At 47.2% G+C, this 24,254-nt stretch overlaps 1 protein-coding gene across 1 annotated transcript in view; it reads left to right on the top strand.

The window, feature by feature from the left end:
• LOC147638521 (RNA-binding KH domain-containing protein RCF3-like) overlaps positions 1–23,889 on the top strand; it is a 32,732-nt gene extending 8,843 nt beyond the window's left edge. The window contains exons 6-8 of the mRNA XM_086798437.1: positions 22,784–22,854; positions 22,930–23,038; positions 23,120–23,889. Of these exons, the coding sequence (XP_086654563.1) occupies positions 22,784–22,854; positions 22,930–23,038; positions 23,120–23,278 (339 nt within the window). The 3' untranslated portion in view covers positions 23,279–23,889. The remainder of the gene's footprint in view (positions 1–22,783; positions 22,855–22,929; positions 23,039–23,119) is intronic.
• The last annotated feature ends 365 nt before the right edge of the window (positions 23,890–24,254 follow it).

Here is a 24,254-nt window from a genome sequence, read left to right as displayed (position 1 = left end):
GTCATAGTAAGCAAACACACGAAAACAAGTCATGCGAAAACAAGTTTGTGCATGCAAACATGAATGCATGTGCACATGTAATGGACTAAATCTTCCTTTCATGAAACTTGTACAAGAATTTTTTGTCAAGCTAAATAATCTCAAATGGGGCCTTTCCCGTGGAAGCATGTACTGTATTATTGTAGGCAAACTCTACAAGTGGAAGATACTTCTCCCAGGCACTCTTTTGATGTGCTACATAACACTTCAACAAATCCAACACAACAGAATTTGCAGCCTCACTTTGACCGTCTGTTTGGGGGTGATAAGCAGATGAGAACTCAAGCTGAGTGCTCATGTTGTCAAATAGAGCCCTCCAAAAGAGGCTTGTAGTCCTGGGATCTCTATCTCCAACAATGGACTTAGGTATACCATGATGCTTGAATATGTGAGCAAGGAAAAGCTTCACCATATAATCAACTTTAATGGTTTTCTTGACGGGCAAAAAGTAAGCTTGCTTGCTAAACCTGTTAACTATGGTCCAATAGCATCATTCCCATGCTGGGGTCTAGGTAAGTCCATAATGAAGTCGCAAACTTGGAGGCTTTTGCCTATCAAATTTCACCTTTTGGCAAGTAATACATGCGCGTACATAAGCCTCAATGTCTTTACGCATGCTTGGCCAAAAGAAATATCTTTCTATCATGCGTGTCGTAGGTAAAATACCTCTATGACCAGTATAAGGTGGGGCGTGGCATTCCTCCATAATCTTTGGACGCATATCCTTCTTCACACATAAGCAGTTATCCTTCATAAGATAACCCTCTTTGATCACATAAGAGGCATGCGAGTGACCAGCCATCAAATCAATCCATATATGGAAAAAATCAGCATCCAAATGATACAAATCACGCATGGCAGATAAGTCTCCATGTGAGGCCACTGAAACTGCAGCCACATAAGGCCTCCTCGACAAAGCATCTGCCACTACATTCTTCTTTCCCAGAGTATGTACAATCTGAAAATGGAACATGGAAAGAAAGTTTGCCATTCTCATTTACTTCTCCGAGAGCTTTGTTTGAGATAGAAAGTACCTCAAGCTTTGATGATCTGTCTTGACTACAAATTCAGTCCCAAGCAGATAATGCTTCCATATTTTGAAGGCATGAATTACAACCAAGAGCTCTTTTTCATAAATGTCCATATGGATCTCGGCATCATGTAATCGACAGCTCTCATAAGCAACTGCATGATCCTCTTGATTTAGGACAGCCCCTATACAATTCCCACATGCATCACATTCCACCGTGAATGGCTTTTGCAAGTCGGGAACAATCAACACGGGCCCACAAATGATAGCATTTTTGAGTTGCAAAAAGGCATCTTGCTCATTGGAAGGCGACTTTCTTCTTTGTAAGATCATGCAATGGCAAGGCAATCTTAGCGAAATGCCTTGTGAATCGCCTATAGTATGAACATAACCCAAGAAAGCTACGCACCTGATGTATATTTTGCAACTCTGGCCAATTTCGAATGGTTTCAATCTTAGCAAGATCCATTCGTACACTATCTTTGGATACAATGTGCCCCAAATAGTGTATCTTTGAGAGAAAGAACTCACTTTTCTTAGCATTTATGAAGAGTTTATGCTTTCGCAACTCTTCAAATAATGTAGCCAAATGAGTCTTATACTCCTCCTCATTCTTGGAGAAAACCAAGATATCATCAAAAAATACACCTGTGAATTTACGATGGGGTCGAAATATCTTGTTCATCATACGGTTGAATGTTGTCGGGGCATTGGTAAGGCCAAAAGGAATCACCAAAAACTCATACAATCCAAAAGTTGTCCTGAATGCGGTTTTACGGACATCTTAGGGTACCACACGAATCTGATGATAGCCACTCTTTAAGTCTATACGGCTAAAACAAGCCGAGCCATTAAGCTTATCCAAGACGTCATCTATGCGTGGGATTGGAAACCGGTTCTTGATGGTGAGCTTGTTTAGAGCTCAATAATCCACACACATGCAAAAGGATCCATCCTTCTTTTGCACAAGAAGCACAGGAGAACAGAAGGGTGAAGAGCTTGGTTGAACCAAACCCTTCTCCAAAAGCTCATTAACTAGCTTTATGATTTCTTCTTGTTGTGCGGCGCTCACATGATATGCAGATTTGTTAGGTGGGAAACTACCTGGCACTAGATCTATGCGATGATCCTTGGGCCTCTCAGGAGGTAGTTCTCCTAGCAATGCATCGGCAAAACAATCTTTATATGCATTAAGAAAATTCAACCTATCTTGAGTCAGTACATCCACATTTACATTACTTTGTTCAATTTTGTCTCACGAACAAAAACTAAGTATGCGGAAAGACTCTTTTTCATTGCCTTGTTAATTTGGATGTGAGATACAATTGGGATAGAATCCCCTTCTTTGCCAGCATCAATGACATGCATGCGGCCTTTATGCATAAAAGTGATCCTGTTGGTTTTATATTCTTTGCGTGGCTCAAGCCTATGATGCCAAGCCTTTCCAAGCAATACATCACATCCATTGAGAGGAGCAATCAAGAAATGCTCATGATCCAAATAACCCTGTATATGTATGCGCAACTTACCAATAAGAGGAGTCACCCGCACCTCTTTGCCAACAAGAGCGGTCTCTGCCTCAATCTGGGGTCCCATGTCCCCAATCTCTATGCCCAAGGCGGCTGCCATGTGTGTAGAGATGAAGTTATCTATTGCACAATCATTAAACATAAACAAGGCAAGCTGATCCTTGATTTGTCCCCAAGCTTTGCATACCACCCCCTCTCTTTGTCATCATTCTTAGTGTTACCCTGTACATCAGGAATGGCATGCACATTTGCCTTGGGTGGCTCTCTTGCTTTTGCTTGCAGGTAGGACATTGCCTATGCATATGCTCTTTACTACCACAAGAAAAGCATTTCCCCCCCTTTTTTGCATATTGCTTCCTTTTCTCGGGAGTCAAGCCAAACTTATTTTTCTTTGGTCCAATGTCCTTGGATGGGGTATTTTCAGCTTTACATTCCTTTTGGGCTTCTTGAAAGTTCTTTTTAGGTGGCTATCCACCTTTTTGCAGGTTTGGGATAGCCCTCTCTTTGCCCTTAGAACCTCCATGATCCTGCTTAATTTTAAGCACCAATTGCTCCGTAGCAAGAGCAGATGCTATGAGCTGCTGAAGGGTGTGTTTCGGGTGCCCGAACAGTAAGCTGGTTGCAACCCGGAGCGAAACTTCGTTTTCTTTTTATCTTCGGAGAGTTGCATAAAGGGAGTAACCTCAAGCAAGACTTTCCAAAATTTGTTGAGATATTGTTGCACACTCTCATTATCTTTTTGCTCAAGTCTATCTCACTTTTGTGTGAGAGTTTGCTTCGCATTTGGAGGCAAAAATTGGGCATAAACTCTGTCCTTGAACTCTTTCCAATTACAAATGGGATCTTTGGTGGTCTTTTCAGTGATCCACCAATGGGCAGCTGTCCCCTTCAAAAACATGCTTGCATGATGAATTTTATACTTCTCAGTGAAGTCTCCTACACAAGACTTGTAAAAACAACATTTAATTTTAATATTTTTTGAATTTACAGAAACAAGTACGTGATAAAGATTCAAATTGGAATGCAAGGTGAGGAGACTGTTCCCCCCTTTAATGTAATCCTGGTCGGTGCAAACAGCAGGTACAGGTATGGCAGCCAGTAGGTACAGATGTGGCAGCCAGCAGGTAGAGTAGTCGGATACAAGGCAGCAGCAACATATACAATAGGCGAGTACAAATGCAGCCGGCAGGTACTGTAGTCAGGTACAAGGCTGCAGCCAGCAGCAGGTTCTGATGCAGCAACCAGGCAGGTGTTGATGCAGTAGCCGACAGTAGGTTCAGGGATAGCAGGCAGCCAGGCAGGATGGAGGCGGGTCCAGGGCAGCAGCCAGAGGCGGGTGCAAGGGCAGCACACAGTCGGGTACCAGGGGTGGCAGCCAGCCAGGTACGGAGCAACAGCAGCGAGTTGAGTTGGAGGCGGGTACAAGAAGCAGCACACAGAGGCGGGTACAGAACTGGAGCAGCCAGTCGAGTTGGAGTCGGGTACAAGAAGAAGCAACACATAGAGGCGGGTACAGAACTGCAGCAACCAGTCGAGCTGGAGGCGAGTACAAGGAGCAGCACACAGAGGCGGGTATAGGACAGCCAGGCAGGTGTGAGAAGACGCCCCTTTTCCATCAGCCACCCCCTTCCCACCATCCACGTGCTAGAGTGAAATGTTCCCCATGCAATCCTTAATTATAAATATTATTAGGCCGAAATTAAAGGGTTTATCCTTGGGCACCCACGATAAAAGGTGTCCAACCAATGTTTTAAATATGTGTGAACACCCAACCTTATAAATACTAAGGTTTACACTACTTAATAGATTTGACATTTGAAAAGGGTCAAAAAGGCAATACTTACCACCTGTTCACACGTCACATAAACTCATCAGCAGACAACACACCCACGGTACACTAGGGGCGTCCCCGTCCAGTGTACTGGCACGTCATAGTAAGCAAACACACGAAAACAAGTCACGTGAAAACAAGTTTGTGTATGCAAACATGAATGCATGTGTACATGTAATGGACTAAATCTCCCTTTCATGAAACTTGTACAAGAATTTCTTGTCAGGCACAAAACTGGTGCGACATAAATATGAAGTCTCCCAAAACACCGGCCGGAGGAGATGATTATGACAAGGTGCCACTCTAGCCTTATATATGGCTCTTCAACTTCCCATGCTTCCACTTATGGGATAATCCAAGGCACCTTCTAGCCATAGATCACAAGCTCGAAATCGCCAACCTTCCAACACCTTCCCTCGATTCGAGCTCCACAAGCCACCGAGCCGCGAGGGGGTCTCCCAAGACCACACACGCCTGAGCCGCCCAGGACCACACACGCCCGGGCTCTGATACCATGTCAGAATGTGCAGCGGAAGACTAACGCACGTAGGAGACGCATCACCATCGAGCTCCACGAACACCCCCATCGGGCACTGCAGCATCCCTCCACCGGGCTCCCATCTCCCGGTGAGCTGCCTCCCAAAACACCGGCCGGAGGAGATGATTATGACAAGGTGCCACTCTAGCCTTATATATGCCTCTTCAACTTCCCATGCTTCCACTTATGGGATAATCCAAGGCACCTTCTAGCCATAGATCACAAGCTCGAAATCGCCAGCCTTCCAACAAAGTCTTGGTCTTCCTATGGAGTGACAGTCCCATAGGCAGAACACAAATCTTGGCACAAGCCTTTCTATGGAGTGACAATCCAATAGACAAAGCTCGACACAAATATTAGTCCTACCATGGAGTGACAATGCCATGGGTAAGACACAATCCTGGTTATACACGGATGGGTAGCAAACAGGCTCCTGTCCATATGACACAATACTGGTCACACACGGGTGACACAAAACTGGTTCCCGTCCGTGTGACACAAGATGACTGACTCTTTCACATGGGAAACTGGCCTGGCCACATGTGAACATGGTACAAATCTGGCCGCTCTATGGAGTGACAGTCCCATAGAAGTGACTCCAGAAATGGAGGTGGACCAAATGGTGACACGACTTGGAGATGAAGAAGCCCTCCTCGACGCGCTTTGCCTACATGTGGGTTCTTCTAGAGCACCTTTATGCTCCAGGTAACAGTGGTTTCGACGAAGTGGCAAGAATGGATACAAAGTGATATATCTTCGCGTGTCGATGAGGCAAGAGCCATTCAACGGCTATGCTTAAAAGAGGAGTTCTGGCGCCACGTCCGTGCCATAGTCATTGCGATTACTCCCTTGTATAGGATTTTACGCATGACAGACATGGAAGGGGCTACAATGGGACTCCTTACTCATTTTACGAGAGAGGCCATTGCCGAGATTCATCGCACCACAGTCCTAGATGAGCTTGATCCACAGTATATTTGGGGGGATTTTCTTTATTTCTTCCATTTTTCTCCTCCACACATTTGGATGAATCTGATTGGCCCCTCAAAACCTTAATTTAATTTTTCTAGAAAATATGGACCCCCATGATAAGGCCTTTAGAACAGATTATAATTTATTTCGAATGCACCTTCTGAAAATCTTTTTGAACTTCTGTTTCGGGGGAACTTGTTTAAATACGAAGAGATATTTTTCCATCCAAAAATATCCAAAATCTGAATAATCTCTCTCTAGAATATTTTCTCTCTCTAGGCCAAAACAACAAGTAGAAACAAGGTCTTTGATATTTCTGAAGAGGGATTTGACTAACAAGGTAAATAAGAATAATTCAATAAACTAAAATAGAATGATGAATCTAAATACTTATTCTTTCTTTTTTCTCATATAATATATTCTTTCTTTATTTTAAAATTCAGTAATCTCCTTGAGGCTACTCCTCGACGCGATGCCCTCTTGGCACTCGTGGAGAAGAGATGGAAGTGGATGAAGAGGTCGAGGAATCCATGGTCTTGCAGCTGTGTTGCATCCTACAAAGCACTCTTACTTTTCACAGATTAGGAGTTGCTTTTAGCTAGCGATGCTTTCTTACCGAAAGCATTATCCGATGATGAGAATGGACAATTTTAATTCTTATAGGAGCTCGTCAACTATAACGATCAAAGGCGCCCTGCATTCGCCAATGCGATATGTTGGAGGAGGGATTCTACATTGAAGCCTCTCTTTTGGTGGGAGTCATTTGTTTACCAAAAGCCTCACCTACAAAGAGTAGCTTTGAGGATTCTAGCACAAGTAACCACTAACCACGAAGTTACTAACTTGTTAAGAGATTCTAACTCTTAAGACTTGAGCTAAAAATTATAATTATGTGTAGATACTAGAATCCTAAACATTGTTTAATTTTATTGTGGATTAGGATTGCTCTTCGGGTGCATGTGAGAGGAACTCGAGTTCCTACTTACTTATACATACGAAGTTACGCAATCGGTTGAGCACGAGACAGTTAAAGCGGTTGGTCTATTGCCGCAATAACTCACGCATGGTGTGTGCAATGCACGATATGACTCAAGCTAGGCAAGTATATTGTTACGTTAGACCTACATAACTTTCAATATTTTATTATTTACAATTGAAATATGTTGTAACTTGTGGATTTACTAATAAGCCCGAGACTCCTAATCAATTACAAAACTTTTAGAGAAACGTCAACGAATTCAAGTTGACGGTGGACACTCTTAAAAGTGTCCACACAAGGAGCGTAATGCAGATGAGGAGGCCATATATGTGGAGCTCTACAAAGAGCTAGAGGAGATTGATAGATGAGTCTCTTACACTCATCGTGGCCGCCGAGCTAGAGGTGAAGTACAAGTTCGGCCCATTCTTACTTTTTGCTCCCGAGGCTCTGATCGCATAGCGAGTGAAGGTTATTGGGGTATGAGGAAAACTTGGAGCAAAGCTTACTTGGGAGCACCAGGTATCACTCCCTCCGCGGTGTTTCACCCTGCTAGGCGTTAGTACAGGCGTGCCTGTTGGTGCACGGTCTCGGAAGACTAGTGAGGGGCGGGTGTTCACCCAGTGAAAGTGGGAGACTGGCTGTGATTTGGTCTACTTCAACAACCGATTCTTCATTGACAAAAATCTTATTGTTTTTCAGTTGTATTCACTCCATGTTATGGAGAAATTTGGCCTTGGAGCCTGTGAACACTTGTACATATAAATACTCCAAGAAATACAAACTATATTGAGAGAGGGGCCGGTCCTTTCAAGTTTCCGGCCCCAGTGATGGTGTCAAGTGTTCTTTGTCATTTCTAGTTTTAATGTTGCAAATATTGTCCATTGTTTGTATTAGTTAAGTAATCTAAAAATGTGTATTTTATCTTCTGATTTGTAGGCCTCCAGTAAGGAGCAGTTACAGTTGCTGTGATGGTGGAAGATAGCGAGGGCCTTGACTTTCTAACTGAAAAAAGTGACAATATAATTAGCTTGTGTCATCACGGTCTTCACCCACTCTAACTTGTCTTTTTTTTTTCCGAGAAAAGATCCTTTCATTAGTTATATAAAAACGCCCGTACGGCTACAAAAGATCTCTCCTGCTCATAAGAGAAACAGAGCAGTGAATACAGCAAGGCAGTCCGGGAGACTCTCCCTAGGTGCTGCAAAATACAAGCATCAGTACAAAGGACTGAAGGGCTAAATCATACAATAGGGGGGGGGGGGGAAAGCCAAACAGGTGGCCTGTAATGCCAACGGGGGGATCCCGTGTGTAAGGTATAGAAGGGGCTGCAGCGCCAGGTGGTGTGAAAGGCTTGGCGCCGCAAGATCGCCTCATCCGAGTCGCCTCGGCGGATGCGGTCATACTGTCCTCGCAGGGTGTGGATCAACTCCTGCCAGATCCCTCGTACAGTCTCTGCTGGTGGCTCCAGTCTCCCCTCAAAGGCCGTGAAACACCAGGCCCTCCAGGTGAACCAGATGGTGAGGCTGCTGACCTCTCCTGTGTCCAGCTGGCGGACGAGAAATCGTGTGCCGGAACCAGGCGAGGCTGGTCCCTAATGAATCTGATGGCCTGACTGTCCTGCTCCATCTCATAGCCCATAGCAGGCTCTGACGAAGTCGACCAAGCAGCGGCACCCCACGTAAACATACCCTCTGGAGAGAGGGGGCCCAGAATACGCAGCATCCGCAGCCAAATCTGCTGCGCCAGAGGGCAATCCCAAAGGCAATGTCTCTGTGTCTCCATAGGGTGGCCGCATCGGTCCAAGGCTCAGCGCCTGGAAGCAGCCCCCGAACAATAAGCTTCCCCAATAAGGCTCTACTCTGATCGACTGGATCTATAATGCCCAAGCCTCCCTGAGCCAGCGGAAGTGTAATAATTGCCCATGCAACCTTTGCCCGGGCTGGCTGACCGTCCCGCCCAGACCAAAGAAAGTTCCTGATCAGCCTCTGTACCTGGCTGATGCAAGAGCTCGAGAAGATCCAGCAAGACGTAATGTACCACATGGTCGCTAACAGCACCTGATATGCCACCACCACCCTCCCAGCCAAGGATAGTCGAGCTGTACTCCAATACAAAAGCTTCTTCCGAATGCTCAGAAGAAGCGGGGCAATCTATTGCTCAGGTGACAAATCTAGTCCAATCTGGCATCCCAAATACCGCACTGCTGTGCGAGGAGGAATCCATCTAAAACCGGGGTCCGGGCTCCATGCCGGAGTGGGAGCACTACTGATCCAAAAGGCCATTGTCTTGCGCCAATTGATCAATGCTCCCGAAGCTGCACTAAAAACCTGGAGCGACTGCTCTGCCCGAAGAAGATTGGCCTCTTGGCCATGCAAAAATAAGCCCGTGTCGTCTGCAAACTCAGCATCGAGCAGGTCCTCCCCCCGGACTGGGAGCTGGAGTCCTCTTAAACCAACCTCCTCTGCCGTCAAATACATGCTCATAGCCTCCGCAAAGAAGAGAAAAAGAAAAGGGGCGAGGGGACACCCCTGACGGACTGATCTGGTCAGCCTCAAAACTCGGCCCCCGTCCTCCTGCAATCAACACCTGGCTACGAGCTGTGGAATACAGAGCCGCCACCCCTCTGATCCATCTTGGCTCAAAGTGCAGGCGAAGCATAGTGCCCTCTAAGAAACCCCAATCAACTCTATCGTATGCCTTCTCAAAATCGAGAAGCATCACGACCAAGTCCTTGCCAAGAAATCTAGCTCGGGCCGTCGCCTCCCAGAAAGTAAAGATGTTGTCAAGGATACTGCGCTCCTTGACGAATCCTGTCTGGGTAGCATGAATCAACTCCCCCAGGAAGGGCTGGATCCTCAAACTCAAGGCCTTTGCTAAGACCTTGTAGACAGTATTGAGGATCGTAATAGGCCTCCAATGCCGAATATCATCTGATACTCCCTCCCCCTTGGGGATAAGAAAGATCAAGCCCTCTGAAAAGCTCTGTGGCATCACCCCAGTGTCCAAAACATACTGAAAGCCCCCGCGGAGGCCTGGCCCCAAAAGGTCCCAATAGCGCATAAAAAAGGCTGGCGTCAGTCCGTCCTCCCCTGGGCAACTATGTCGCGGGACGGAGCCCCCTCGCTCCCCTAACCAGTCGCCCACATAACAGTGATCAATCCGTGATAGATTAGTCCCTCCCTGCCGGCGATCCGACCGAGAGAAACTAAGACTGTCCTGAGAGCGGGAGAAGGCCCCATGCTGCCATGCATCAGTGATCCTCAGTGACATGCAAAACCGGTCCCAAGCTGCAAGCTCCGTGCCGTGCACTGTAACATGACTGCCTCCCACCCTATCGGCCAGGTCCTCAAGCATGTTGAAGTCTCCCCCGACACACCAATGTGCGGCCTTTGGCAATGCATCCGTAACCTGGGTCCAGAACTCTGCTCTGGCACTAGCATGATTGGGCGCATAGACGTTGAGCACGCCCAATAGCTCATCATGCATCCTCAGAATAACATACTATGCTCTACTAGGCACAATGATCCCTCGATCCACAATGGCCTGCCGCCATACATCTGCAATGACCATGCATACTCCTCCCTGTCCACCCAAAGGAGCAAACCCTGCAGACCAAAAGGTGTCCCATCTACCACGCATCACCGAACCATATCTCCGGGTCCTGCTCTCACCCAAGTGGTGCTCCTGCATCATCAAAATATCAATGCTGCCACCAACCAGGCATCTCTGAAGCTCCTGCCTCAAGCAACCACGATAGCGTATAAAATGTGCTCCGCCAAGGCCTTGTACATTCCATGAGATGATCCTCATGGATGACCTGCTGAGGTGGATGCTGTCTCAGCCATACGGCGGGCCTTTGCAAGCGGCTTGGATGGAGAGTAGTCCCCATCCGAGCGGCTGCGAATCTGCCCACCCGGTGTACTGCAAGAATCACGGATTAGGCGCCAGTGGCTGTGGCCCATGGCGACTGCCTCCCGCTCTGACAGAGCAACCTCGTGTATACATACATATCCAGGGTCGCGTGCTAAGTTTGCCACTATGCGAACGACCAAATGACGAATCCCTGAGGCATCCACACTCCCGAGATCCAAGAAAAAATGAGCCAACTCCCATAGTCGGCCTATCACATCTGTCACCTCCAGATCGCTCACATGATGAGAAAACTCAACTGCCTGAGTCTTCAAAGTGCTAAGAGCGAGCTCTAGAGTCCACTCCTGGTCGCAAGGGCCACATAGAGGGAACGAGAAGGCCACCGCTGAATCAAGTGCCTCCTCCCCGCGGGCCGGAGGTATCACTACATGAACTCGGATGGGTGCTGGCTCATGGGGGCCCTCTGCTCCAAAAAGCCGTGTGAAGGTGTAATCAAAAGCCTTCAAGCGCTGTCTAATGCCGAGGCGACTCAGCCGACTGCGGATAGATGATATCCGTGAAGCCCGAATCGGCATGGTGGGCCTCCTCTGTGGTGCTCGAGCGAGGTCGGTGCTCAGCGCCCTCCGGACTGCAGGTGAACGCCAGGGGACTGCCAGGGCCTCCCGGGAAGGTGAGGCGGGCGGGGGGGGAGGAGGGGGGGGCGAGGGGGGTGGAGAGGGAGCCGCTGCCGAAACCGGAGCGGGGACGGGAGGAGGCGAAGGTGGAAGCGAGGCGGTGGGAGGGGACGGGGGTGGGGGGGGTGAAGGAGGGGGTGCTGGCATCTCCTGGTCCTCAGTCGTCGCCGCAGGGGTCTCCTCCTGGAGGGGAGCAAAGCTGTTCCTCATGGGAACCCAGTGAGGCTGAGACTGTGGTTGCTGCTGCAGCGGTCTCTGGGCGTGCTGCTGCGGCTGTCTCCCTTGTCTAGGCTGCCACTCCGAGGTCTCTGTTGCGTGAGCAGGTGTCCCAGAGGCAGCGTGCCGAGCCGCATCTGTGGGTGGGCCATCAAGGGCCTGCTGCTGTGGTGAGGGTCGGGGTCTCCTGCGAGGGCAGGCCTTGGCCAGATGACCGACCTGCCTGCAAATGAAGCACTGGTTCGGGAGCCCCGAGAACTCCACTCTCTGATCAATCCATCCCCCCCCTATCCTAGGTAGCTGAATGACCTTAGGAAGGGAGGAGATGTCAGACACCAAAACTCTGACCGAAGGTAGCCCAGCTGCTGTGGCCACCACTGAAGCTGCTGTGGGGCCAGTCTCTAGTATCGAGCCCACCAATGCTCATAGCCTAGAGAGGAGCGGAAGATACTCCCGACGGAGTCCAGGGAAGCAAACTGTAACATGGAAAAGGCGCTCTCCCTGCTCAGCCGCTGCTGGGTCAAAGCCATGCTGCCAAGGTCTGAAGAAAGCCCGAGCACCCTTGATGTCAAGGGGACTCATGGCAAGGACCTTGGCCACGCTCTGGGCGGTCTCAAACTCGATCTGGTAATGTCCACGGCCCAGTAGCTGTACGTCCAGGATCTTGCCCACATCTGCAAGAAGGCGGGCCTGAAGAAGATCCCGGATCTCCCCTCTGCTAGGGCAAGTGCCGACTATATGGCAGATGGTGGAATGAGCGTGGAGGCGTTCCACCTCTGCGGTGAGGCTCGCTTCCTCTTCTGGCGAAAGAGAAAGTCTGATGGGGGTGTCCTCAGGGGCGGGCGAGGGGGCTGCGGATGAGTCCCTCTGAGGCAGGGCGGGAGGAGCCTCCATCAGAGTCTGAAGCTATGGCGAAGGCGAGGCGAAAGCGGAAATCCTGCAAGAACCGAGCTGCACACAGAGAGGCGGAAGACGAAGGCCGGAGAAAAAGGAAAAACCCCCCTGGGGGCGGAAGTCAGCAAGAAAAGGGAGGGGGGGGGAAGGCGAAGGAGAAGCCTGGGGGGGGGGGGGGGGGGGGCGGGCGGCGGGGGCTACACGCAAGAGGGGTGGGGTGGAGAAAGAGCTGGTGGAGGGTGGGGGTCAGGGCGCTGCAGAGGGGAGGTGGGCGCGAAAGAAGGGGGGGAGGCGCGAAGGCGAGGAGGGGCGGCGGGCAGTGCAGCGAGGGAGGGGGGCGCAGTAGCGAAGGCAGGCGGGGGGGGGGGAGGGGGGGGCAATAGGAGAGGCGGCGGGCAGTGCAACGAGGGAGGGGCGCAGTAGCGAAGGCAGGCGGGGGAGGGGGGGGCAATAGGAGAGGCGGCGGGTAGTGCAGCGAGGGAGGGGCGTAGTAGCGAAGGCAGGCGGGGGGGGGGGGGGGGGGGGGGGGGGGGCAAGGGGAGGCGCAAGGAATGAGGGGGGCGCGAGGGGACGAGCAGGCAGGTAGGCGGGGGGCGCAGGAGTGCAGGTAGCGCGAGCAGGGAGGGGCGGGAGCCATAGTTACCGCGGAACGGCGTTCCGCCTTTCTGGAACGTCGGAACGCCGCTCCGAAGCTCAAGGCGTGCCCGGAACGCGGAAACGGAAGCCGGAACGACGTAGTCGCCGGGGAACGTGGCGGAACGTCTGTCGGAACGCCGGAACGCTAGGGCGGAACGCACGTTCCGGGCGTTCCGAAAAAAGCGCGTTTTCGCTAAGTCACCGGCGGCAGTTTTTATCCAGCGTACGGCTTCTATTCGCTGCTGCGCCTGTTTTGTTGGCTGGGCCTGCTGCTTGAGTGCTCTCCCTACCACTCCACCCTTCCTCTTGGCTGCCCCCTTGGCTGCCCCACACTCTCCATTCCACCTACTACCCCACCCTTCCTCTTGGCTGCCCCACACTCTCCCTACCTTGAGCCTTGGCTGCCCCACAGTGCACACTCTCCCTACCTCCTCTTGGCCCCTCCTCTTGGGCCTTGGCAAGTTGGCCCCTTCTTTTGCTCGGGTGGCACTCGAGTCTTGAGCAGGTAAGATTTAAAATTTGACGCAATGAACATTGGATTTTGGAGATTCTAGTTTGCTGCGTTTTTTTCCACTTTGTGGACACTTTACTTATGTCTCATGCAAGGGCATTTTGCATGTTTTTTAAATTTTCAGCCATTTATCAATTTCAATGGCACCTCCTCGTGGCATAGATGCAGAAAACAGATCCCCTTGGTGGAATGAGGTGGATCTTGTGTCCAGATATGATAGTGCAAGAGGAGGAGGGTCACGCAAGTGGAAGTGCCACTTTTGTGGATCCATTAAGACTGGAGGCACGGATCGTGTGCTAGCCCATTTGTTGGGGGTTAGAGGCAAAGGCATTTCTGTTTGCCCTACAGTGTTAGGAGCAGATATCATACGATTGCAGGCACTTGCAGATAGACTTGATGCAGCAGGGAGTCGGCCCTCTGTTCTTGATCCTCGAGGTACATCATCATCAGCTACACCTGCAGGCGTGGCATCTTCAGCGAGTGCATCTACCCCATTATTTGGGGCTGCTCCACAGCCATCCGCACATGGAACAAATGCTTCCCAGACGCAGGCTTCACGAGGTCCAGTGCAGGCTAGTCTTGTGGCATCATGGCACCCTGGGAGGAGGGCACAAGTAGATGCATCAGTGGCACGGTTTTTTTATGCTGCAGATGTTCCTTTGGTAAAGGCCCGCAACCCATACTTTGCAGATATGGTGAAGGAGATTGCTTCTTTCGGACCTGGCTATGCTCCACCCTCATCCGAGGCATTGCGCACTACACTTCTAGCCATAGAGAGGGCGGCCATAGAGGATGCCTTGGGACCCATTCAGGATGTATGGCGTAGATGTGGCGTCACTATCATGGGTGATGGTTGGAGTGACACTAGGAGGCGCTCCATTCAGGGTATCCTTGCGTACTCCAGAGGATGTAGCTTTTTTATTCAAGCTATTGACAATTCAGAGGCGGGCAAAACTGCAGAGAGATTGGCAAATATTTGGAGTGAAGCCATTGATTACGTGGGTCCCAATAATGTCATCCAGTTTGTTTCTGATGGAGAGAACTCAAACAGGGCAGCAGGGAGGATCATTGAGGATAGGTACCCACATATTTGCTTCACTCCTTGCATGTCACATGGGCTCAACAATCTCCTCAAAGATATTGGTAAGATGCAGTGGGTGGAGCCTTCTATTAATCACATTGTTTCATTTATCACTCGCCACCACTACATTTTGGCTGTATTTCGACAGAGATCCCCAAAGGATCTCTTAAAGTATTTAGATACACGCTTTGCATATAATTTCCTTATGCTAAAGCGTCTTTTTGAAGTGAAGAATCATTTGAGGCAGCTTGTAGTTTGTGAGGAGTGGGATGCATGACGAGAGCGTACCTCAGTGGCAGGTATTCGATGCAGGTCCATAGTTCTTGATGACACTTTTTGGGACACTGTTGAGGTATTGTTGCAGGTTGTATCATTCTTATGTTGAGGCTTCTTGATGGAGATGAGCCTTGCATTGGCAAGGTGTATGAGGGGATGGACAGGATGATTGAGAGAATCCTATCTCTACAGACTTTGGATGGGGGTAGGAGACAGGAGCTATCTCGTCTTGCGACAGGCAGGTGGACAGAGTATCACTCTGCATTAGAGGCTGCTGCATTTGTGGTGGATCCAGAATTTCAAGGCAAAGGACAAGAGACAGATGCAGAGGTTGTGCAGGGTTGGGAGGATATCTTGAGGAAGCTTGTACCCAGTGCAGATGATAGGAGGAGGGTTCGTGAAGACCTTTCCTTCTATCGACAAAAGAGAGGCCTCTTCGCTTTGCAGGATGCACAAAATGATAGGTTCAAGATATCCAGTGCACGGTGGTGGGAGGATTATGGGGCAGATACACCATTGCTGCAAAGATTGGCCATTCGAGTGCTTAGCCAGGGTGCTAGCTCCTCGCCATGTGAGCGCTTATGGAGCAGTTTTGGGAACATTGCAAGCAAGAAGAGGAACAGACTTGGTGTCCAGAAGGCAAATGACCTTGTATTTGTTAATGCAAACTTGCGTTTGCTTAATAAGTTCAAGGCTGAGTGTACTCCAGAGCCATTTATTGGATTTTGCCTTGATCTTGATGACAATGATGGTGAGGAACAGCCAGAGGGAGAGGATGATGTGGAGCAGCATGAGGATGAGCAGATTGAGGGACAGCCTGGACAGGAGGATGAGATCCCACTTGCTGATGACTAGTCTTTGACTCACCAGTTACCTTGGTCCTTGAGGCTAGTTTTGTACTTGTCATGCGATGTACTTTCTTTTTCAGTTTCTATATATCCACATGCGATGTACTTTCTTTTCAGTTTCTATTTGGAGTCTGGACTCTTTAAATTTTTAATGTTTAAGACTTTAAAGTTTAATCTTGGATATTTTAAATGTTTTGTCATTTTATGTCATATGCTGACATGTCATATGACGTGGCGTTCCGCAACGTTCCCGATCCGCTCCCGTTCCCGTTCCTGTTCCCACTCATGTTCCAGCATCCGACGTTCCCGGAACGTTCCCGTTCCGTGGTAACTATGGCGGGAGCTTCAGCGAGCCCTTCTAAATGACAGAATTACTAGAAAGACCCCACTCTAACTTGTCTATGTCCTCCATAAGCAAGTCACGGCAGTGAGAGGCATAAGGAGTCCACACTATGGACTTGAACTCCGCCTCAAGCAAGCGGCCCATCTTATGGCAATTGGACGCATTGTCTGGAACCACTTGAATCATATTTTCGGGGCCAACCTACAAGGATGATGCATGCATGAAATTTGAATGAGAATATGAAAAATAAATGAGACTTCAAAGTTGAAACTTGAGTAAAAGGCAAAGGCTAAAGCTTCAAACTCAAAATTGTATCTCACCTCGATTATGGCTTGTCGAATGTGGCGATAGATGAAATCGCCCGAGGTTTTCTTCCTTGCCTTTCCGGCATCCATGGCCCGCAAGAAGAAAGTCCCAAGAGGGCAAGATACTAGAATGTTGAGAATGCCCTCTTCTTTCTATCGGTCCATCTGTCAGAGACCATGGAATATCCATACTTTACTCATCCCGCTTGGACGGGCTCGAGGGTCTTGTTGATTCTCTCCTTTTCTTCATCAAGTCTCTTCATGTGCATGTCGTTGTAGGTGATACCATTCCAAAGGCCATGGCATGGTCCTACTTCGGTAATGACTCACCATCCTTTGCTGTTGAGGAGTTTAAGGAGACGAAATGTGAGATTGCACTCAATGACCGTGCGTGCAATCTCCACATTTGTCTCTTGTTGCTTTGCTCGGACCCAAGAGAGAGAGGTCACATTCGCTCCAATGGTGTCTCCGAGAGTGGCTTGTCTCTTGTGTGGAACCTCAAACTCACTTGGTCTCTTTGATCAGGGGTTGGAGTTGGTCAAGGGGGAGAAGAATGCGGAGAAGGATGAGGAGGATGTATCCTTTGCCGGCGGGATGACTTTGTCTTTAGCGGTGGCAATGGCGGGGGAGACTCGTCCACTATCACTTGCTTTGCCAAGCAAGGAGTACTTCTTCACAATGCCATCGGCAATGTCTTGAGGGATCATCTTGTAAGCTGCAATTTACCCCCCATCTTAGAGAGACGTGCAAGAAGCCTAGAGGCACTGCTAGTGTAGACCTTGCCACAATACTTGCAAGTCCACTTCCATGCCTCCGACTTCCCCTCGTTCTTCTCATGGGTAATGGCATGCAAAGTAAAGACTTCATGCTTTTCTCTCATGGTGAAAGAGGCGAGAGAGGTCATGGGAGCAAGAAAGGGAGAGGGAGGGACATGCTTGAGGAAGAGGGGAAGGCTTGAGGGAGGGGGAGGGAGGGGGAGGCTCAAGGAAGAGGGAGAGGCTTGAAAGTTGAGAAAGAGGGAGAGGCTTGAGGGGGAGGCTTGAGGAAGAGGGAGATGCTTGAGAAACCCTAGAGGGGAGAGAGGCTTGAGCCTTGAAGGAGAGCTCGAGGGAGAGGATTGATCTTGAGCAATGAGCACTTGTGGGGGGAGGGTTGAGCAATGAGCACTTGTGAGGATGGGATTGGGGGAGGGGCTATTATATAGATAATAGAATGAGGCTCAAGCAAAGGCAAGGAAAGGCTAAAGCCTAAAAGAGTCTCAAAAACGACGCCCAAAACGGTTGAAAAAATGGCCAAAAAGGGACAAAAAAACAGTTGATTGTACCACCACCGTACGAAACTGCACCAACTGTATCGAATCGTACCTTTGCTGTGGTGCGCGAACCGGGTGCCACTATGCTTGTGACCAGCCTTGAGAAGCACTTGTTAGCAAGTCGGTTTGCTGAAAAGACAGCCCTAGAAGAGATACGCTAGATTTTTCATAGAGGAGGAGTGTGTGGATCAAGCCAGTTCCCACTAGAAATAACCCTGTCCTCTCAAAAATATTAGTTCTAGCCTTGTTTAGCAACTCGTGTAGCTTTTCCATGCATCCGGCGCCCAAAGTTTGGGTTTTGGTCGGTTAATCATTAAAATAGTTTAATTCTGGTGTGTACTCACTTATAAATTTGGCTGACCAACTTCAGTGGGTGTGGACACATGCTTATAAACCTTATAAATCCATATAAATGAATAAAATCCATAGAATTAATGTCTCGTGGCCCATCTTTAAGTTCAGAAAGATGCGTAAGCCTTCCAAGAATATTTGGTGCCAAACCTGCTTGCCACTCTGTGTTCCTTTTCGAAAGCTTCCTTGCATTTGTGGAAATCCCCGTTCACACCTTGAATCTTTTTGTGGGCTTTCTCCAAATCACTAGACAAAGGTGGGAAAAGGGTCAAATGGTGACATCATATAGAGCAACATTTGGAAGCAGACAAAGAAGAAGACATTAAAGAACGATGGTACGACTTGGGATTTAGCATTTAAAGCACGACAACAAGATAATAGAGGAAACTTTTTCAATATTTCTCAGTGCTAGCTTCACCACAAGCATAAATGGCCTAAGGACGAAGATCTTCAGCAACATCATAAATCTCTTATTTAGCCGGAGTCTTATTTTAAGTGGGAGGGAATGTCACAATTGTGACTTAATCTCTCTAATTACTATTGATTAGCCTTCCATCATTGAAAGGACGCTAGTGAAGGGTCACACCCTATCGCACGGGTCATCACGAAAGAACACGTCTATTCAAAGGGAGACTTCTATTGATCAAAAGACACATCTCTACGTCCAAAGGATGTCTTTGGATGTAAGTATTCATTTAAGAGTCACATCCTTTCATTGGGGGGGAGGTGGGACCCAATATTGCGTTGTCTATTCTCTCTCTCTCTCTCTCTCTCTCTCTCTCTCTCTACTTAGTGAATGGATGCTAAAGATCTCATCAAAGTAAAGTTTTAAAGAAGGCTTTGTTGTGCATTATCACGATCAACCTTGGTGCATGTAACATTGGTATTAGAACATCAGGTTGCTGACCTAACTCAGCTATCTAAAGAAGTGACAGCATCGGGTGGAAGGTAATACTGCGGTCAGGAAAGACCACCCAGGCCTCCACCATGTTGGGAGAGACATCTCATCAGGAAGAAAGCCAACAGGAAGTTGTGGAGGCACAAAGCCTCCAAAGCAACACATCCAAAGAAAGTACACTTCCGCCAAGCACAAAAGAGCTCCTGAGAATAATGATGAAATAAATTCATTGAAGTGCAGCTTGCAGCAAAAAAAAGAGAAGCCCAAAGGTCTCGAAGATTTGGCAAAAATGTTCTTCGGTCAGGAGGGGTGTTCAAGATGGTATAGAGTAGTGAAAATCGTCTTCCCCAAGTTGGATATGTCTATGGTGGGCTTAGAAATGAATAGAAATGGTGAAAAATCAGAGTTTTCAGCCTCCAAAAATCTGCTTGAAGCTCAAACTCGCCCAACATATGACTTTCTCATGTTCAAATAAGCAAGAAAATGCTACAATGCCATGTGTAGAGCTGAATTGACAAGTGTGAGGACACTTGTCTCACTTTTATCCTCTTATTTGTCACATGTCCCAAATCCAAATTCGAGAAATTCCACAATCTTCAGCTCTAAAAATATCCTAGATGATAGCTAATTTCACAATGGCGCTTCGGCAATCCTTGATTTCTGTCGAATTCTAGAGGTAATGACGCGAATGGAAATTCCATTGGAGAGCAAGCTTTAGGACTGTTTTGCTGAAAAAACAGCCATCTGGGGTATGCAAGATGGTGTAGAGTAGTGAAAATCATCTTCCCCAAGCTGGATATGGCCATGGTGGGCTTAGAAATGAATAGAAATGTTGAAAAGTCAGAGTTTTCAGCCTTCAAAAACCTGCTTGAAGCTCATGGCTCTCTCATGTTCAAATAAGCAAGAAAATGCTACAATGCCATGTGTAGAGCTGAATTGACAAGTGTGAGGACACTTGTCTTACTTTTATCCTCTTATTTGTCACATGTCCCAAATCCAAATTCCAAAAATTCCACAATCTTTAGCTCTAAAAATATCCCAGATGATAGCTAATTTCACAATGGTGCTTTGGCAATACTCGATCTCTGTCGAATTCCGGAGGTAATGATGCGAATGGAAATTCCATCAAAGACTGCCAAAAATAGCAACTTTTCCTAAAATTTAGGAGATGATCTCTTTGTGTTCCACCACATGAGAAATACATGTAAGCACCATGTAGAACCTCTCTTATCTCTCCCAAATCCTCAAGAGTTCGTCATACATACTTTCTACTCGACACTTGAGCTCCAAAGCCCATTTTTGTGTCCAAGAAACCGTTTGGAGTGCCCAGACCATGCTACGAACACTTGGTCCTCTATACTGGATAATCACCCATTCCCAAAGCTTGTACATTCTTGATCTTTTGGGCATTCAAAGCCTATCTACACGCATGAATTCTGGAGATGCCCAAAATAGTGACAGTAGTTGAGTGTATCGGAAGAAGACAAGCTAAAACAGTTCATTAGAGGTTTGGACACAAACATTAGGTACCTAGTCAGAAGTCGCTAGCCACAATCTATTGCGGTCATGTGATGCATACGATGTCGGGTCTATGAAACCTCATTAGGATTTCGGTTCTAAGTCAGATAATCCTTGGGCATGGTCCTTGGACACCTTAAAGGCTTGGGGGAAGCTCTTTTGGGTTTTCCTATCATTTGTCCCTATTTGGTCATCATGGATGCAGCCATTACCTCCCTCCAACAAAAACACTTGGCAATCTTAGATATTGCTTTGTTGCTTTCCGGCATTGGGAGTCGCTGTGACGTCTCCTCATGTTTATTTATTTATTTTGCCAAACACCCCTCCTGTTTATTTTGGATCTACCGGGAGAAGTTACCCTTGATGTTCGATTGGCTGGTACATCTTCAAGTCTCTGGTACTCTATAGAGGATTTTGCAATAGTTCTGAAACAATAACAGCTTTAGAAACTGAGTGGTTCTTGCCACTTCAAGGTCTTCACCGTTTGTCACCCAACTTGGGGACTTGGCACAAACCCCTTCGGACCTAGAGGTCCAATTCTTCTTAGTTGCTCTCCAAGGTGTCTGCTGTTGCCATACGAGTAACTCATTTAATAGAAACTAAACACTTGCATTCTCATCCACATATATGGGTTGTGATGGTGATACCAGTCCCTTGCTATAATCAGGCTGAAATCTGCTGAAATGAAAAACATACTGTGCTTGCAATGTTTACCAAGCCATGAACGTAGCAAAACATTTGTCTTCTCCTCCAATCTTGCTTTTTTGATTCTCAGGCCCTGAAGAACACCGCTTTGCTTCTGATTTTGGACTACTTTATTGGCTTCTCTTTCCTGATGGTTGAAGGAACTGAATGCAAAAATGAGGGGAAAGTGGGCGTAAGGATTTGAGAGCTCTTTTCCTTCATTTTGCGAAGAGAGAAGACAACAACTAGAAGCTTGATTAATCTTTGATTATTGGTTAATTTGCACATTAGACAAAAAGCACATAGCTTAGTTATTGGATTAATTATTCAGTTGTGTGAAAATTTTTGTGAATTAATCATTAATTAGTGGTAATTAGAGCCTCTAAATTAAGCCAAAGGGGGGAAAACTAGAGGGTGCAAGCCTCGGCATCATTGTTGATCATCTCCACAATCATGGATTTGGCTTGTGTACATTAATTCTAAAAAGGAAAGCTAAGAGCAAGGGGCTGCTGAAATATCCTCTTTGGCCCCTTTCACTTACTCAGCACTCTGCTAGGCTTTGTGTGTCTGGCTGGGTTAGGGGTTACATATGGGCTGCCCTAAACTGCCCAAACCTGCTTATCCTTTCTTCATTCTGAAATCTGCCCCTTCTTCATGCAAGGCTCATCCTGTAATTCCCAGAAACCCTTCAGAGGCATGCACCTGTGGATTCCTAATCCTCACAATCTCTCAAACATCTGTTGCTTCATATAGGTAGGGGTTGCAAATGACCTCAATTTGATCCCACTGTCTCTAATGGTTTCTCGATAGTAGGACATATTTATCCTTGCTGGGGATGATGCATAGTGACCAGCTTATCCATGTGAGCCACCGAATGTGTTGAACATCAACAAGACTAGAGAACAAGGCAAGCATCCTACAGCCACAGAGTATACTACTTTACTCTTGGTGGAAGAGCATAGAGAATCGAAGGTTAAAGACAAAAGGGAGGGTTTCTTTCAGTCTAAACATTCTGTAAGATTGGTGTCTGGATCTATTTAAAACCCCGGACTGTCAGTCTCAACCCTGATTTGACTTTCCAAAAGTTATCAAATTACATATCACAATTCCAGTCTCAACTCCTTATATGGGTTTTCAGGAGCAAAAATTTGGAACCATGGACTTGACCTTTCTGCTAGCTCTGAACTTAATTTTTCAAGACTGTTGTTGAACCACATGCTTAATGAAGTGATAATTCCATGACAACAACTTTTTTGGCTCTTGTGATAAAGTCAAGCATCATGAATTGAACTTTTTCAAAGATCTTAATCACACAGAAGGTTGTAAGCTTGTAAAAGTTGAGTTTCTCTTGATTAGTTCTGTCATGTTAGCTAAGAGTCAAGACTCAATGTTTTGCAAGTACTAACGTCAAAATACTTTTGATTACCCACCAATTGTGTAATTTACAGGATGTTCATGGAGGAAGAAGTCTTGCAGACTACGACAGCCCTTCGTTTCATGAAGGATCTGACTTGTTTAGGTATGTTTGACCTCTATGTCAGCCCAACTACCTCATAAAGTAGGGAGGTAGCTCAGTTTTGACATGCATGTGCAGGTCGACAGGTGCACTTGTTACAAAAACTACTGTTGAGGTAGTAATCCCTACGCGAGTTGTTACTTCCATCATTGGAAATGGTGGCTCCAAAATTGTTCAAATCCGCCAAGTAAGTATCAGATCCTCTTGTTTGACTGATGTTGTCACTAATATCCTTCTGAGAATGATCTTTTTTTTTGTTGGGCTTCAGATGTCTGGTGCAAAAGTAAACCTCCTAGATGTTGGACGTGGAGCAACAGAAACTGTTGTGGAGATATCTGGCACACCTGAGCAAACACGTACTGCACAAAGCTTGCTACAAGCATTTATTTTGAGTGGGCAGACATCGTCTCTTGGCTATGCAGGATAAGTGCATTATCTTGGGATGGTGCCTGTGATGTCACACAAAAATGCTTTGATGCATTGTATGTGCAGTAACTCCTCATTTTTCCGGAATATACAGGGTCAATAGTGGACGTGAGTGGTTTTGTCCTAAGATTTCATTATAATACTGACCTGTAATTGTTTTCTTTTATCTTCCTTCCGTGGTGTAGACACGACAAACCCTTCATTTAAAGATCTCTGAAAGCTAACCTTAAAAGCTTTTCCATTCAAGGCTATAGCCAGTTTAACTTGGTCCTTGCTATATTACTGTAACGCACAAGGCCAAGGTTTTTAGGAATCCTTTATTGTATGTACAAAATAACCTGGCCTTTTTCTCCGCACAGAGATCAGCTAGACTAATGGAAGCTGCAAAGATCCTCTCAGAGCTTTAACCTGCCATGGCACTGATATGTGTGTAAGATGCCCAATCTAGTTATGTGTGTGAGATGCCCAATCTAGACTTCATAATTATCAGTAAAGAGAGTAGGTTGTGGGGCTCTTATCATGCATTGGGCAAACAAATATCTCAAATTACTAAGCTGTTGTTAACACTCATTATGTTTCATTGAAGTGTTTTGAGTAATTGATGCATCCGTAGACAAAGTGGAGCCTGTAGAGATCATTGGATGTTTTGAACAAGGTGGCATTTCAAAAGTATCTAGAACCGAGCTCCTCATGTGAGCCTTTCCTTGTACATGGCCCATCTTCCAGTGTCGTTAAGCAGAAAATTTTCACATGTTGTTTTTTAAAGATATTTACTTATGTGTCTTGTATCTAGTACATGAGGTTGGGGTGCCATTGAGGTTTGCTGGCAATGTTTGAGTTGTATGAGCTGGAGTTTGAGAATTTCCAACCTTAGAACTTAATAGTCAACAGCCCAAACAAAGCAATGCACAGACCGTCGAGAGACGAGGCCTTAGAAACCTTTTGTAGTACGTAGCATCTAGGCTTCTTCTGAATCA

The sequence above is a fragment of the Cibotium barometz genome, chromosome 5 (genome assembly GCF_041138505.1).
Source record: "Cibotium barometz isolate CiBa-2024 chromosome 5, ASM4113850v1, whole genome shotgun sequence".
NCBI lineage: Eukaryota > Viridiplantae > Streptophyta > Polypodiopsida > Cyatheales > Cibotiaceae > Cibotium > Cibotium barometz.
The sequence above is the reverse complement of the archived record's forward strand: the minus strand, read 5'-3'. Positions and strand labels throughout refer to the sequence as shown.